The 15898-nt window shown below is 58.3% G+C and overlaps 1 protein-coding gene across 10 annotated transcripts in view; it reads right to left on the reverse strand.

Moving 5' to 3' along the window:
* Positions 1 to 15898, reverse strand: part of ITPR1 (inositol 1,4,5-trisphosphate receptor type 1) — a 297727-nt gene that overhangs the window by 258404 nt on the left and 23425 nt on the right. For all 10 annotated transcript variants that reach the window (XM_070050022.2, XM_070050021.2, XM_070050014.2 and 7 more), the window contains one exon: positions 14712 to 14782. In XM_070050022.2, the coding sequence (XP_069906123.1) occupies positions 14712 to 14782 (71 nt within the window). The remainder of the gene's footprint in view (positions 1 to 14711; positions 14783 to 15898) is intronic.

Here is a 15898-nt window from a genome sequence, read left to right on the forward strand (position 1 = left end):
AAAAACAAAACTACAAGGTGAAACTGCTACCATAGTGGGTTTTTTTTTTTTTTTTTTTTTTTTTTGGACAGGCAGAGTGGACAGTGAGAGAGAGAGAGAGAGAGAGAAAGGTCTTCCTTTTGCCGTTGGTTCACCCTCCAATGGCCACCGCGGCCAGCGTGCTGTGGCTGGTGCACTGTGCTGATCCGAAGCCAGGAGCCAGGTGCTTCTCCTGGTCTCCCATGGGGTGCAGGGCCCAAGCACTTGGGCCATCCTCCACTGCACTCCCGGGCCACAGCAGAGAGCTGGCCTGGAAGAGGGGCAACCGGGACAGAATCCAGCACCCTGACCGGGACTAGAACCCGGTGTGCCGGCGCCGCAAGGTGGAGGATTAGCCTAGTGAGCCGCAGTGCCGGCGGGGATTTTTTTTTTTAAAGGAAAATTCGCCTCTCCTCTGCTCCGTGCAGTTCTAATGAGTCTTACCACACGTGTAACTTCACACAACTACCACCATTACCAGGATCTAGAAGCTTCACAACCCAAAACACTAGCAGTGGAAAACTTCAGCAAGTGATTCCAACAACTGATCAATCAAGCAAGCACAAAAAAGCTCAGGAACTCATGTGAGGACGCTGCACCCCGGGCTGGGACACGCGTGTTCCCGCAACCACCAGGGCGACGCGCAGAGGCCGATCACACAGATGGCAGAGCAAGCCCGTGGGGTCTGCAGGCCTCCTCCAGCACAAGCCAACACGTATCCGAGCAGTAAGAACAAACTACAAACTCTGCACACAATTCAGAGAACTAAAAACACAGCCATGTAACTCACAAGCACAGCACATGTAGTCAATGCAAGCAAACGATCAGAACCAGCGAGGACAAACGCCACGACACACCAGTCCGAGTGGCACGCAGCCAGAGCGGCGTTCAGGGGCATTTACAGTTTAAGACGCTTAATTAACATCACCATGCCAGAAGACAGAGGTTTCGAAGTTAGTTATCCAACAAGGAATCCTTTTTAAAAAATAGAAGAAATAATAATTTTTAAAAGGGCAGAAATTAATGAACTTCAAAAGTTATATGAAGGCGCCATTGTCGTGGTATACCAGGCTAAGCCGCCGCATCCCATTTGAGCACCAGTTCTCGTCCCAGCTGCTCCCTTTCCGATCCAGCTCCCTGCTGTGAGCCTGGGAAGGCAGTAGAGGACGGCCCAGCTGCTTGGGCCCTGCACCCAAGCTGGGGATCCATATGGGGTTGGCCTGGCCCAGCCTCAGCAGTTGCAGCCATGTGAGGAGTGAACTAGTAAGTGGAAGATCTCTCTGTTTCCCCTTCTCGCTCTGTAACTCCTTCAAATGAATAAATAAATCTTAAAAAAAAAAACTAATGCACAACAGGAAAAAAAATCAATAAAGGAAAAAATGTATTTCTTTGAAATGACTAATGAGCAAACAAGAAAGATATATCAGTATTCACCCAGAAAAACAAGTACACAAATGTGTAACACTAGCTAGACACAGCACTACTGTGTCCTTCTCATGCTGTGACCGATGACCAAAACCATGGTGGCCTTGGCAGTGCCACGTACCGCTCCACGGCACGGCAGTCGGAATGTGACGCACAGCCAGGCTGCGTCCTCTCTGGAGCCTCCGGGGAAATCCATTCGCTGACCACAGCAGCTCAGCGTGCTCCCGGCTCGTGGCCACATCACTCCTAGCCCCAGGTCTCCTGGCCACTGCTGCCCTCCCAGCAGGCCTGTGCCGGAAGCAGCACACCTTCTGAAGAACTGGGGACCCTCCCCCAACTCTCACCTCCACAGTCTCTCTTTCCTTCTCAGGTTCCTGGGACAAGGATGCAGACTTCTCTGGGGAGCCATCACAGCCACTTCAGGGACTTGGGTCACCTCAGAGGGTGAGGAGGATGCGGGTATCTTTATAGAAAACAGCACTGACAAGGGGCCTGAAGACACAGCCCCAAGGGCACGAATGCAGAGTGAGCCCTGCACACAGTTTTGCCACTGAGAAACAGGGCACTGCACTGCTGCACAAGCTCTCCCAGGGAAAGAGGAGACGCCTCAGGAATCGTCTTCAACACACCGCTTACCCGCACCAGCAGAACCAGGCAAGAAAGCAAAGCAGAGAGAGACGACGGGAGGGCACACGCAGGTGCGCCAGCTCCAGGGCACGCGCCTGTCCCTCCTGGAGCCCCTGCAGCAGCCCTGCCCTCCGGGGAACCCCACTGCTGGGTGGGGACTGCGGGAACCAGGAAAAGGCCCTCTGCCTCCGCGAGTTCACACCAGCCATCACCCTCATCAGGAGCTCTGACGGGCTCCCTTCTACCACACAACCAGACACACACGGTCTCAGACAGGTGCTACGCACCACAGCCTCCGTGCACGCAGACAAGTCCTGCCCAGGGCGCGTGGTGCCCTCCCCAGCAAGCTCTCTACTGCACTCTTCTCCAGGTATTACCATCATGCACTCAACTTATTTGGGCACAGGGAGCCGATGGAACAGCGAGTGGCAGGCAGAGCGCAGAGGCAGGCCTGGGCTTCCACATTCCCCAGAACAATCCACAAAGCAGTTCTCAGTCACCTCCCTCCCAAGATGGCAGATTCCTGAGGGGCAGGGACCGTGGCCGCCCGTTCAGGTGCCGTGACCTTGCGAGTCGTCAAGATGCCAGCTCAATCCAAAATCTTCCGGGCTGTGTTTCCAGGAGCCTTGCCAAGGACATATTTTCCATTGCTACTTACTAGAAACAAGCAAAATTACCTTAAAGTAAAACTTAAAAGCTGAAATTGTCAAAAAAAAAAAAAAAGGAATCGACAACATTTATCAATACACAAAGATCCAACAATGCAAGTTCAAGAAAACCCAGAGCAACGTCAAGGTGTTCAAAAACCCAGCACAGAAGTGAAGCTGCTGGCCCCTCGGCAGCACCCAGGGCGGGAGCTGCATAACGAGACCAGGACATCACGAAGGGGCCAGAAACCTGCTGGTCTGAACCCGAAAATCCTGGAAGCCACCTCACTGCCACACCGGTACCATAGTTCTCCAAGGTGACCAGGAAGCACGGGTGCCATTTGGAGCTACTGGGGCCAAGATGCAAACGGCAGGAACTCTTGGTAGGAGGGTACAAGAGACGCCAGACTGAACACTGCCCAGGGCTCAATGGGCTGGGGGAGCGGGAAGCAGAACACAGCTGCACCGGGATGGGCTGTGGCTCCATGTAACACACGAAGCAACAGAGGAACAGGAGTCCACACACGAGCAGAAACACCTGCACGGCAGCCAGACATCACTCCTTCACACCAAACCGACCGCGAGATCACCAGCCAGGGAACCCTGGCCCGGCACCCTGTACGACGGCTGCACATAACCTGTGTCCTGCTCCGCTCCCTCCGCACGCTGAATAAACCCATTCCTTGCGGCTCTGAAAATAAAATCTGTGCTAGGAAAGATCCAGTCACATCCTGCGAGAGAGCAGAGGCTGCGGCCTGGGGGCTCGCCTCCGCCCCCGCCAGGCCGCGGGACCACATTTCCTGGGCCTCTGAGAGCCCTGCGGAATATTTAATTAAATGCTCTGCTCCTCCTGGCTTATGTAGTAGAGAACACTAATTTTAGAAAGCCGATTAGCTGGTTCTTTCTAACTGTGTGTTATGTGGCTAAGGTCAGAGTTTCAGCGAAACTATGGCAACAAAACCCCAGTATTCTGCGCCGAGGGGACCGGCTGACGGCTAACTGCGGCCAGCTTGGCCCGTCTCCTACCTTGACCCCAAGGGCCACCTGTGTGGCCAGGGCTCGGGGGAGGGGACCTCAGCCACAGACCCCCGTGAGCAGCAGTCTGAGCGAGCTTCCATGCAAGTGTCACCACTGATCACATTTTTAGACACATGTAATTTTAGCAGCGGCAAACATCCAGAAAACTCAGAAACACCCAAATTGGAACTCAAATGTACCCGGAAAAATACCAGACGGAAGGGAAAGAGAGGACTTAGGAATCTCAGCAAAGGAGTAACCGCACGACGTCAAGCTGCAGTTTCTCTCGCACTGACCCGCGGCTAAGGCTTCCTCGAGGAAAACCCACCAGTGCTGGCCACACGGGACCCCCTGCTGCACACCTGTGGCCACGCTCCTCACGTCACCCCCAGGCAAGGCCAAGAGCACGCGTGCCACCGAGAGCCACGCTGGCCTCTCGCCCTGGCTCCTGGGCCAGCACCATGGGAGCAGCCGTCCCCACACCCTGCAGCCAGGCCAGCCAGGCCGCCCTGCACACTGACGGGTGGGATCTGCCCGGGACTGGAAACTGCGCGCGGGGTGGGAGGGGCAGCTCTGGGGAAGAGCAGATGGCGACACCTTCCTCCTGTCTGTCAAGAGTCCCTGGAATCCCCGCTGTTTGGAGTAAGATAAACACCACTTCCTCTCCAAGCTGACTCTGTAACTCTATCCAGAAGGCAGGATTACCGTCCTGAGTAAGTGACCCCTCAGCACCGAGGCTCTGACCGAGGCCTCTCCAAGGACACCAGGGCCACAGCTCTCACAGGCCTTCAGGAAAGCTAAGTCTGGCCGCCTGCACACGCCTGTGTGGACGCCATGGCTGAACTTCCCCACGGAGCCAGCCGAGTCCGAACCTTGCAAGAGACTCGAACCTGGCAAGAGGCGTCCTGAGGCTGCTGGCTGCAGAATCGGTCACAACAGCCACGGCCGCTGTGTCCCCAGGTCCACGCGGTGCCTGCGTGCTGAGTGAAGCCCCCACTCCACCCTCTACCACAGCCACTGGGCACAGGCACCAAGGCTCACAGAGGCCCGGGGACCTGCCCTGGCCACACGGTGAGAACTGGTGGGGCAGGGACCCGAGCCCACACTCAACTCCAGCCGATGCTCCCTACCACCGTGTTCCACTGCCCCCCGTGCACCTCAGACTCAGGCACTTGGCACGGTGCCCGGCACTCTTGCATCCCACAGCACAGTGCCAGGACACAAACCCCGGCTCTGCTCCGATTCCACCCTCCTGCTCACAGGCATGCTGGAGGCAAGGCAGCAGGCGAGGGCTCAATCACTCAGGTCCCTGCCACCAGTGTGGCAAACCCAGACTGGACACCTGCCCTGGCTTCAGCCTGGCCCAGCTGTGACTGTTGCGGGCAGCTGGGGAGTGAATGAGCTGATGGAACACCTCTCTGTGCCTGCCTCTGTCTCTCTCCTCTCAGCCTCTCAAACTGTAAAAATAAAGTCGGAAAACCTGCTTCAGCAGGATCGCAGCTTGGAAAGGCCTTTGCTTTTTCCAGCCGAGCCGTCCACCTCTGCAAAGCTTCACGAACTCCCCTTCCCACTACTCCGCCCCGTCCCCCACCCCGCTGGCCTGAACCGGCGGGGCTTCCTGCGCTCCTCGGCGCGGTCTGCAGTCTCCCCAGCTGCTGCTGGCCCAGCGCTCCCGGCCAGAGGCTCCACAGGAAGCCAGGCGAGCGGAACAGCTGGGTCCGGCGGTGGGAAAACACCCACACCGCTGGCCGAGAGGGACCGCGCCCCACCCTGCCCCAGCCCATTAAGTTCCCTTTCCCGAGCTGCCGAGAGACGGGCAGCCCAGGGGGGCCGGGGACCACTGAGGCCCGAGAACCATGCCTGTCCAGGGCACTTGGACCCTTTGGCCTCACTCCCTGCTGCTCCAGGCTCAGAACCCAGGGTGACGACATCTGTCAAGGGCTCCCAGGAGCTGAGTGGGACACAAGCACAGGGGCCAGGGCCCGCCCACACCCACTGCAGCACCCTGACGCTTCCCACGCAGGTGTGAGTTCCAGAAGCAGCGCCTTGCAGGTCTCTCTTCACCCAGCCCACTAACGGAAACACCCACTCCGGGCACAGCCTCGGGGACCCCAAGCTCGCAGTTAAGAGAGAGGGCAAACAGCAAAAGGCTCGAACCCAAACGTCAGCACACAGTCCGGCGCCTTGGAAGATGGGCCAGACCCCTGAGCAGTGCTTCCCGGCTCCAGTCACACCATCCTCAGCAAAACCCCACGGGGCACACACAGTCTCCCACCTTCAGAGGAGGACACAGAGCCATCGGGAGGTTCAACACTTCACCATGGTGACAGGCCAGAGAAAGCAGGGCTGACGGTCACGATCCCGGCATCTCCTTTACAAGTCCACACTGGGAGAGGGGCAGCCAAACACCCCCAGCGTGGACTCCTGAGGTCACAAGGAGTGGGCATGAGGACGGGTCCAGAGTAGGTGGTGGAGCATCAGACACAAGCGAGAGGCCAAAGGCCCTGCCTGACAGTCAGGAGCAAGCAGATCCATCACGCAGGGCTCAGGCCGTGGAGTGGGGACTGAAGACAGGGTACGAGGCAAGTTGAGGCGGATGCGCAGGCCCTGCGAGCCCTCTGAGTCCACTGCCTCTTAGCCTAAGTGCACCAGGGAACCGCAGTGGGCATCTGCAGAGCTGCGCCGATTCCGCTCACCAATTCCACAAGGAGGCACAGAGGAGCAACAGCAGGAATGCCCGCGTCCCGCACTGCAATGGCTGGTTTAGATCCCAGAGAATCACCCTCGGAGCAAGGGATCCTCACACGGCTCATCAGTGCTCGGAAGGCAGCATGGTAAAACTGCCTGCCCCAAACCACTGCACGCTGGCGTCAGGGGCCCAGATGGCACGGTGACAGCACGACCCAGCTGGCTGCTGGTGTCCCCGAGTCTGCGTCGCTCTCAGCAGAGGAAGCCACGGTGGCCAGGCTGGGTGGACGAGAAGCACATGTGTTTCCGGCACGGGAGGCATTTTCCACAAACCGATCTGAAAGGGATTCTCCCCGAGCCACGGAATCTTAAGGACAGTGGAGGGGCCAGCACTGTGGCATAGTGGGTAAAGCGCCACCTGCAGTGCCGGCATCCCATATGGGTGCCGACTTGAGGTCCAGCTGCTCCACTTCCAATCCAGCTCTCTGCCATGGCCTGGGAAAGCAGAAGATGGCCCAAGTGCATGGGCCCCTGCACCTGCGGGGGAGACCCAGAAGAAGCTCCCGATTCCTGGCTTCTGATCGACGCAGCTCCAGCCAAAGTGGCCGTCTAGGGAGGGAACTAGTGATGGTAGATCTCTCTCTCTCTGCCTCTGCCTCTCTGTAACTCTGCCTTTCAAACAATTAAATCAATCTTCAAAAAAAAAAATATTCTAAGGGCAGTGGACATCAGCAGGGCTCTGGGGTCTGTTTCCATGAGTGCATGAGCTGTCCAAGCACCAAGGGCTCCCTGGGCCTAAGGGACCCCATTTCCCAGCTCAAAGCAAAGGAGGATCCCTGTGCGGGACGCCCACGTGAGTGGCAGTGGCACCATCCCCAGGGAAGACGTGACACATGAAGAGCCCCCTGTGTTGCCTGGAAACAGATTTAAATGACAGCACTGTTCCCTTTATATGGAGTCTGTCCCTGCAAGACTGACGTAAGCTGGGAAATCTGAAATGATTATTTACACTAATCCTTTGATTAAATTTGGATTGGTTTTGTCAATTCAGAACAACCTGCAAAAGCTCTCCTGCGAGGCAGCTGCATGCATGTACAACCCACCCAAGCACCTCAAGGCTGACCTTCCTGACTTCACACGACAGCCAGAAAGTTGGTCCCCTACCCATCACGGATTAGAATCCAAGGAACACGGCCGGCGCCGCGGCTCACTAGGCTAATCCTCCGCCTAGCAGCGCCGGCACACTGGGTTCTAGTCCCGGTTGGGGCGCCGGATTCTGTCCCTGTTGCCCCTCTTCCAGGCCAGCCCTCTGCTGTGGCCCGGGAGTGCAGTGGAGGATGGCCCAAGTACTTGGGCCCTGCACCCCATGGGAGACCAGGAGAAGCACCTGGCTCCTGCCATCGGATCAGTGCGGTACGCCGGCCGCAGCAGCCATTGGGGGGTGAACCAACGGCAAAGGAAGACCTTTCTCTCTGTCTCTCTCTCTCTCTGTCTACTCTACCTGTCAAAAAGAAAGAAAGAAAGAAAGAAAGAAAAAAAAAGAATCCAAGGAACAGAGTAACTTACACCCCACCCTATGCACAAGAGCTCACTCCCCCAATAACTTCCCAAAGAGAAAAATAAGAAATACTGTTGCTTAGCAACAACTTAAACACTCTGCAGTCCAACAGGGCGCCTTGAGAGAAAGCTAAGCCACTGAGTGTGCTGCGGCCACAAGGTGACCCCTACTGACCCAAGAGCAGGTTGTGTCCACATTGGCCTCAGGGCAAGGCCTGGTGCGTCCATCACTCGTCTGATCTTGACAGAGACCAGAATCCCCAGGACACAGGAACCCACTTCTGGGCTGGCTGCACAGGGCTCTGGAACTCAACGCCCTCCCACACAACGTGGACCCAGTGCCTGCCACTGCGCACAAGGCTGCGCCTGTAAGGGATCCTGGGAGTCACCGACTCCCACAGGTGGCACAACAGGTGCGGCAGACGCTGCCTTTCCCACATCTGAACCTCAACCTAACCTGCAGGCAAGACAACGGTCAGGCAAGCAGGCTACTGCTCCTCAAAGACCGCTCATCACCCGGAGCTGAGGCCCCTTTCCGAGCTGCCGGCAGGTTTCCAGGGCAACGATAAAGGTATCTGAAACCCTTCCCCTTCCCTCTCGACTGAGCCATGCCACTGAACCCAGGGCCCGAGCAGGCACCAGCACGCTGAACGGAACTGTCCTGTAGAACTCAGAAGGCCCCAAGTCTGATCCTAAAATGCACACCCCTGCTTTAAGGGCCCACAGGCACCTGTCACAGCGCAGCAGACACTGCTGGTCTCAGCACCATCCTGCGCCACGCCACTCGGCCATCCCGACTCTCTACAGGGACCCATCCTGCACCACGCCACTCGGCCATCCCGACTCTCTACAGGGACCCATCCTGCACCACGCCACTCGGCCATCCCGACTCTCTACAGGGACCCATCTGCACCACGCCACTCGGCCATCCCGATTCTCTACAGGGACCCATCCTGCGCCACGCCACTCGGCCATCCCGACTCTCTACAGGGACCCATCCTGCACCACGCCACTCGGCCATCCCGACTCTCTACAGGGACCCATCCTGCACCACGCCACTCGGCCATCCCGATTCTCTACAGGGACCCATCTGCGCCACGCCACTCATCCATCCCAACTCTCTATAGGGACCCATCTGCGCCACGCCACTCATCCATCCCAACTCTCTATAGGGACCCATCTGCGCCACGCCACTCATCCATCCCAACTCTCTATAGGGACCCATCCTGCACCACGCCACTCGGCCATCCCGACTCTATAGGGACCCATCTGCGCCACGCCACTCGGCCATCCCGACTCTCTATAGGGACCCATCCCGCGCCACGCCACTCGGCCATCCCGACTCTCTACAGGGACCCATCTGCGCCACGCCACTCGGCCATCCCGACTCTATAGGGACCCATCTGCGCCACACCACTCGGCCATCCCGACTCTCTACAGGGACCCATCTGCGCCACGCCACTCGGCCATCCCGACTCTCTATAGGGACCCATCCCGCGCCACGCCACTCGGCCATCCCGACTCTCTACAGGGACCCATCTGCGCCACGCCACTCGGCCATCCCGACTCTCTATAGGGACCCATCCCGCGCCACGCCACTCGGCCATCCCGACTCTCGACAGGGGACCCCCTGTGGCAGGGAGGTCTTCAGCCAGCACCTCAGCCTGCAAGTGCCCCCAGATGGCTGCACCCCCACTTCCACTCCAACAGGACGCAGGTCACGCTGTAACACACCACTGTTCCTCTGCTGGTCCTGGCAATGCCTTAAAAATGCACCAAAACTGCCCGTACTCCATCCTCCCACTTGCCTCCGTCTGGGTTTAGTGGTCCTATGGCTAGGCAGAGCCCTGCAGACAGCAGCCTACCCTCAGCTGCAGACCATGCAGGGGACACAAGGCCACAGGGCACAGGGGCAAAGCACTGGACCCAGCTTGGGAGGCAGGCTCTGGTCTGACCCCACCCTTCCCACGTCAGTGGTGCTGAGCCAGCTCCAATCCTGACCCCTAAATGGCGTCAGGTGTAACAGGTGTGACCCTGCAGGTGCGCAACTGGACAGGAAGGTAATCATGACCAACGAAGTCGTCTATTTCAAAACAGCGAGTTGGGGGGCCGGCGCTGTGGCATGGCAGGTAAAAACCACTGCCTGCAGTGCCGGCATCCCATGTGGGCACCAGCTCGAGTGCAAGCTGCTCCACTTCTGATCCAGCTCTCTGCTGTGGCCTGGGAAAGCAGTGAAGATGGCCCAAGTGCGTGGGCCCCTGCACCCGTGTGGGAGACCTGGAGAAAGCTCCTGGCTCCTGGCTTTGGATCAGCACTGTTCTGGCCATTGTGGCCACTTGGGGAGTTAATCCACATCCGCTATCTTCACGGAGCTTAGAGTCTACTGGAAAACATAAAGCACTACACAACAAGTGCTGAAAAACCATGACAGCCATGTGCCCTGGTGTGAGGTGCTGCCACACGCAGGTGGCAAAGGCCACCAGCCAACGCATCCAGCACACCAGCACCAAGACAGTGCACTGCGCTCTGCTACCTGCAGTGGACAGCACCTGACTCTCAACTGGCTCCCCCCAAGGCTTAGCTGTGCACGCCTGCAAGAGCGTCTGCTCCATTCCCCCACAGACGATGGAGGGTGGCACACAGTGGGTGCCAACAAGTGCGTGTGCAATCATCTTCCTACCAGGTGGGCAAGCGACCCAAGTCTCAGCGCCTCCGTGTGCTCACCTGCAGGACAAGAGCGCCTACACCTCGCAGGTGGGTCACACGCCTGGAGGACGGGTGCACCATGGGCAGCGTTCTGCACCCGGTCAGCACCCGGGCATGGCCGGCACTCACTATCTGGAAGGCAGGTCTGCTTCTCCGGGAAACCCGAGGTCTGCAGTTAGCACATCCTGTTCCTCCATCACCGAGGCCAGCAGCAGGTGGACAGCAGGGCCTCGGGACAGGCTTCTGGCCTAGCAGTCAGGCTGCCCGCCTCCCACATCAGCGGGCCCCAGGCAGATCCCTAGCTCAGGCCCCTGACTCCACTTTCCCCGCCTACACGCACCCTGGGAGGCAGCAGGTGACAGCTCCTCTGGTAGTCCTTGGCTCCTACATGGGAGACACCTGGTCAGAGTTTCAGGCTCCCAGCTTCCGCCTAACTCAGCCTTGGCCACTGTGGAACCTTCTCTCCCTCCCTCCCTATGACATTAAAAACAAAAACAAAAAAACACCCCTAATATGTTAGCTCAGACTGGACTGCTGGGCTAGCCTGCTGCTGTCCGACTTCCCCCCACCCCGCCCAACTCGCACAAAGCACTTAGGGACGTGGGAAGGCGTCCGATTCATCTCCCTGGCCCCAGCTTCTCCCCACTGCCAACGGTGAGTCTCCTTTCAAACAACGTTCTTCTGAAACTAACACCAGGGTTTCAGCAAGCACTAGGTTCTTCGCTCGGCCCCAGGAGGTGAGAACTATGATCATCTCCCGTTCCACAGATGGGAGAACCAGTGTCTGCAGAGAGCAGGCAAAACACTGGGGTCACACGCCTAAGAATGAGCGGAACTTGGGTCTGCACCAGGAACCCTCCGGTAACCTCCAGGGCAGCAGAGCTCACGGAACGAGAAGCCCAAGTGCGAAGCCAGAGAACCTCAGAAACACGGCTTTGGCTTCCCGCTTACCGAGAATGGCTCAGCATGGCTCTCAATACAGGAAGTAACTTGGCAAGGACACAGGGAAGCCACAGCAAGTGCGACGGGCTCAAGATCCTCGGATAAGGCTCCTTCCACTGCTATTAACCTCCAGGGCGCAAACCCCACCAGGAAAGGGCCCCAGAGCCCCGCAAGGGCCCAACCGCCCTCTGCGCAGAGCCTGAACACCACGACGACCTCGCCTGGAGCACGCTTCTACCTGGAGAGGCAGCAGGGCCTTCCAGACCGTTCTCTCTTCCTTTTAGAAAAAAAAAAAACCTTTACCGTGTGCTGCAGCACAGCGGAGGACGCCTTAGAGGAGGCCTAAGTGCTTGCCGCCCGCCCTCACAGAGGCAGAGGCACGAGGACCCCGGCCCTGGCGGGAGGCCCTGGGCTGGCCCACGGCGGAGCTGAGCAGGTCCTGACCCACATTCACAAAGCCAGCACAGAGCTTGCTCTCTCTGAGCCAGATTTTCCCACCACTGCAAAGCAGCTCAGCCCCAGAGAGCTCTGGGTTTAACTTACGGATAAAGGCAGTCAATAAATCAAGTCCCTGTCCTGCGAGCAGCGACAGCCTCTGTCAGACGGTCGGTCGCTGTTCCCCCAAACCCGTCCCCCGAGAGCAGCCGCCAGATGCACATCCCAGCACAAGGCGCTTTCAGCCCAGTGTCAGGAGAACTCGCATCTCTTCCTGCTGCCCCCCTGCCGGGATCCCACTGATCTGCTCGCTCTAACCCTGCCTTCACACGGCCACCACGGACGGACTGGAGGACACAGAGGGACTGTGCGGCCACTCACACGTGGCATCTACAAAAGCCTTATTCACAGAAGCGGAGAGGACGGAGGTTCGCAGGAGTAACCAGGGGCCGTGGTGGGGAGGTGGGGCGACTTCAGCTTGGAGGAACAAACCGGGGAGCGGGGAGCCGCTGCACAACCTGGTGACCATCAGAACAGGTTCTTTATGAAGAAGTAAGTATGTGAGGTAATAATTACATTAGTTAGCTCAATGTAGCCACTCCAGAAATGTGTAAATATTTTTTAGTGAAGATTCATTTATTTATTCACAAGGCAGAGTGACAGAGGGAGAAACAAAGAGATCTTTCATCCGCTCGTTCATTCCCCAAACAGCCCCAACAGCCTGGGCAGCCCCGAGCCAGGAGCCGGAAGTTCCAACCGGGTCTCCCACCTGGCAGGGACCCCAGTAGCTGAGCCATCACCGGCTGCTTCCCAGGCGCGTTAACAGAGAGGCAGATGGGAGTGGAGCAGGTGGAACTCACATCCACACTCCAACAGGGAACGCGGGCACCCAAGCAGCAGGCTATCCTGCTCATAAGTACTTCAAAACCTCGTGTTACTCGCGGCACTTCAAAAGTTTGTGGAAATTGTAAAGGTGCATTTATTATGGTATGGTATTTATTATGATCTGGTATTTATTATGGCAAAAAACAACCAAACCCATGCAGATAAGTTTGTGGAAAATCCGTATTATGAAAATACTACACGTGGATTTCCAAGTATTTTTGCAGCAAAACACGCGACGCTTCTGAAGCCCCATGCGTGTGCATCACAGGTGCGTACGCATCACAGGTTCACGCAGTGCAGCGCTCTGAAGTCGCTCCCCCGTTCATCCCCAGGTCCCACAGCCCAAGCGCAAGAGCTCCCAGGGACCCAAGCGATGCGGCCAACCCCGATCCCTTCCTGAGGTCCTCATGGCAAAGCCACGCCTGAATCAGCCAGCCCTCAGTCACAGAGTTGGAGGCCCAGGCTGCGAGCAGGGGCCCTTAACCCCGCTGCACCGAAGAATCACCTGGGAGCCATCGAAGCCCACGGCGATGAGGAACCCAGAGCTCCCGAGGGTGCAGCTCGGCATCTGAGGCTTGCAAAGCTGTCCAGGTGACTTCCCGGGGCAGCCGAAGTCACAGGTCACGGTGGCCGCCCTGCCCGTGGCCGCCATGGGACCATACACAAGGCACTGGCCACGCGGTCACTCCCCTGCAGGTGGAGGGAATCCCTGAGCACACGGAGCAGCCTCCTGAACACAGCCAATGCACCTGTCCCTTTTCACGTCCAGGGTGGGGCAGCTCCACGAGTGACCGGGTCACGCTTACTAGACCCGCCCCTCCACTCCACTCAGGAAGGCGCCAGCTGCCTCAGGCTGCGCGCACGCCGGAACCACACCACCCCCGCTGCAGACGGCCAGCCACCTCAGGTGAAAACGTCACCCGGACGGTCTGGTGTCAGCTGTCTGAGAACGGCCTCCTTCCACTAGGTTCTCATTTCTTAAAAGCTTTTATTCAACAGGGTTCTAAGTCATTAAACAACAAGAATGTGGCACTCAAACGACATAATCTGCAAACGGCCGGCTCTGAGCCCTTGGGGAATGAAGCAGTCAAACGCCTAAGCCAGCGGGTCCTGAACCCGGCCTGCTGGTAGCAGACACCGGGAGGCCGGGCTCCAACCTCCACAGGTGAATCTCAGGGGTTCGCAGTGGCGCCCTAAGCACTTACTAAATTCAGAACCTTTGCCAGATGATTTTAATTTGTGCCAAGAGCTGAGAACCTCACTGCAACAAAAAGCAGAAGCCAAGTGTTCAGCATCGCGGACACCAACCCCATTCCCAGCACCTCCTGTGATAAACCCGGCTGTCTGAGGCGGAAGACACCGGCACAGGAGACTCGGGAGCCAGTCGGTGGCTGCGGGGGGCCGCCCGCCCCGTGTCTGCCGCACCAAGAGCACCTCCTCCCGGCTGCCGGCTCGGACAGCGAGAACAGCAGGGATGGCCGCCGCTCCTCCTGCTGGCTCCGTGACTCCTCTTTGTTTGGAGACCCCTGGGCAGTGCCGGGCGTCTCCCTGAGTGAGCACCTGCCACAGGCACGCTAACACAGGCGATCCCAATCTCAACACTGACCTGATGCAGCTTTCAGGAAGTCAGGGGGCGTCAAAACCACACAGAAGCCAAGTAAGTAAACCTGGGATTATTCACGGAAATCCAGAACATGCATGGGGCCACACACTTGGTGAATTTCCCAGTGAGCCATGGGCCACAAGGGAAGGCCACCATCTTACCTCTGAATTTCTTAGGTGGGTTGTTAAGGTCCCCGGTTTCTGGCTGCACCACACACCGATCGTCAACCAGGCTGCAGGGAAGACACAGATAAATGCACCGTCAGGACACACGGAGGCAAGTCAATCTCCAAGCACTATGCGAAAACCCAACATCCCAGGCTTTTCCTGGGCAAACGCTAGCCTACCACGTTCTCCAGCCAGGGAGCTCTTCATGCTGGAGGTGAGCCCCACTCCTGGGGCTGAGCCCAAGCCAGAGCCCAGGGTTCTGTTCTGTGAGGAACACATCAGGCTACCACGGAGCGGGGCTCCCTGTCCCCGGCCACACCCATGACGGACTCGAGCACAGTTTGCTCTATTGCTGACGCAGGGGCCACAGCACTCGACGGAAGGTGGCAGAGGAGGGACTCTGCGCCAGGCGTTGTGCTGGGTCCTGGGAAGGAGGGCAACAGGAGCTGGCCTCCGCCTCTCGGAGCCCAGGGAGGGGGCGGAGCCACAGAGGGCGGGAAGAAGACCGTGCAGGCAGGGAAGAGCCGTGAGCGAAGCTGCCCGAGAAGCTGCACGCACGCCTGAGACCGAAAGGGGTCGGAGGATGAAGGGGAGCGGTCTCAGGTGAGGGGACCACACGCATGGGGACAGAGAAGTAAGATCCACCAGGCGCAGGGGATGGCAAGAAGGAAGCCCCACCAAAGCGACCAGCGCCAAAGCCTGCTCCTCGAAACAGATGAAGACAGGACGGCTCTGAGAAGTCGCCGACACTGGCTCGTTTTCCAGGCGGCCCCAGGACGTGCTCCCAGCCCACGTGCCAGGGTCTCCTGGGGTTCCTTCCCTGGCCCCGAGCTGCCGCCCGGGCCAAGCACCGGGACCAGGAGGCGCTCAGCCTTCACCTGTGGTGTAGCCGCCTTCCCTCCAAACTCCTTCTCCTTCCTAAAGCCCCGCCCATCCTTCAAGGCCCTGGCTCAGAGCCCATCCTGTTCCACAAAGCACCCCCAGGCCCTCGCTGCCTCTGCCCACTGGCTGGCTCCCCAGGTGCTCCAGGCCACGTGCTCCAGTGAAGGCTGGGAGCCGCCGGAAGCGTGGCCCAGGAGATGCCCAGGGCAGCCGCTCCACACGTATGGGGTGAGTGAACACAAGCATGCAGAGTCCCTACCAGGTGTCTCCTTCAGCTTCAAGACACAGGACCTCGAGCA

This window comes from Oryctolagus cuniculus, chromosome 10 (genome assembly GCF_051225735.1).
Source record: "Oryctolagus cuniculus isolate XC-2025 breed Fujian yellow rabbit chromosome 10, ASM5122573v1, whole genome shotgun sequence".
NCBI lineage: Eukaryota > Metazoa > Chordata > Mammalia > Lagomorpha > Leporidae > Oryctolagus > Oryctolagus cuniculus.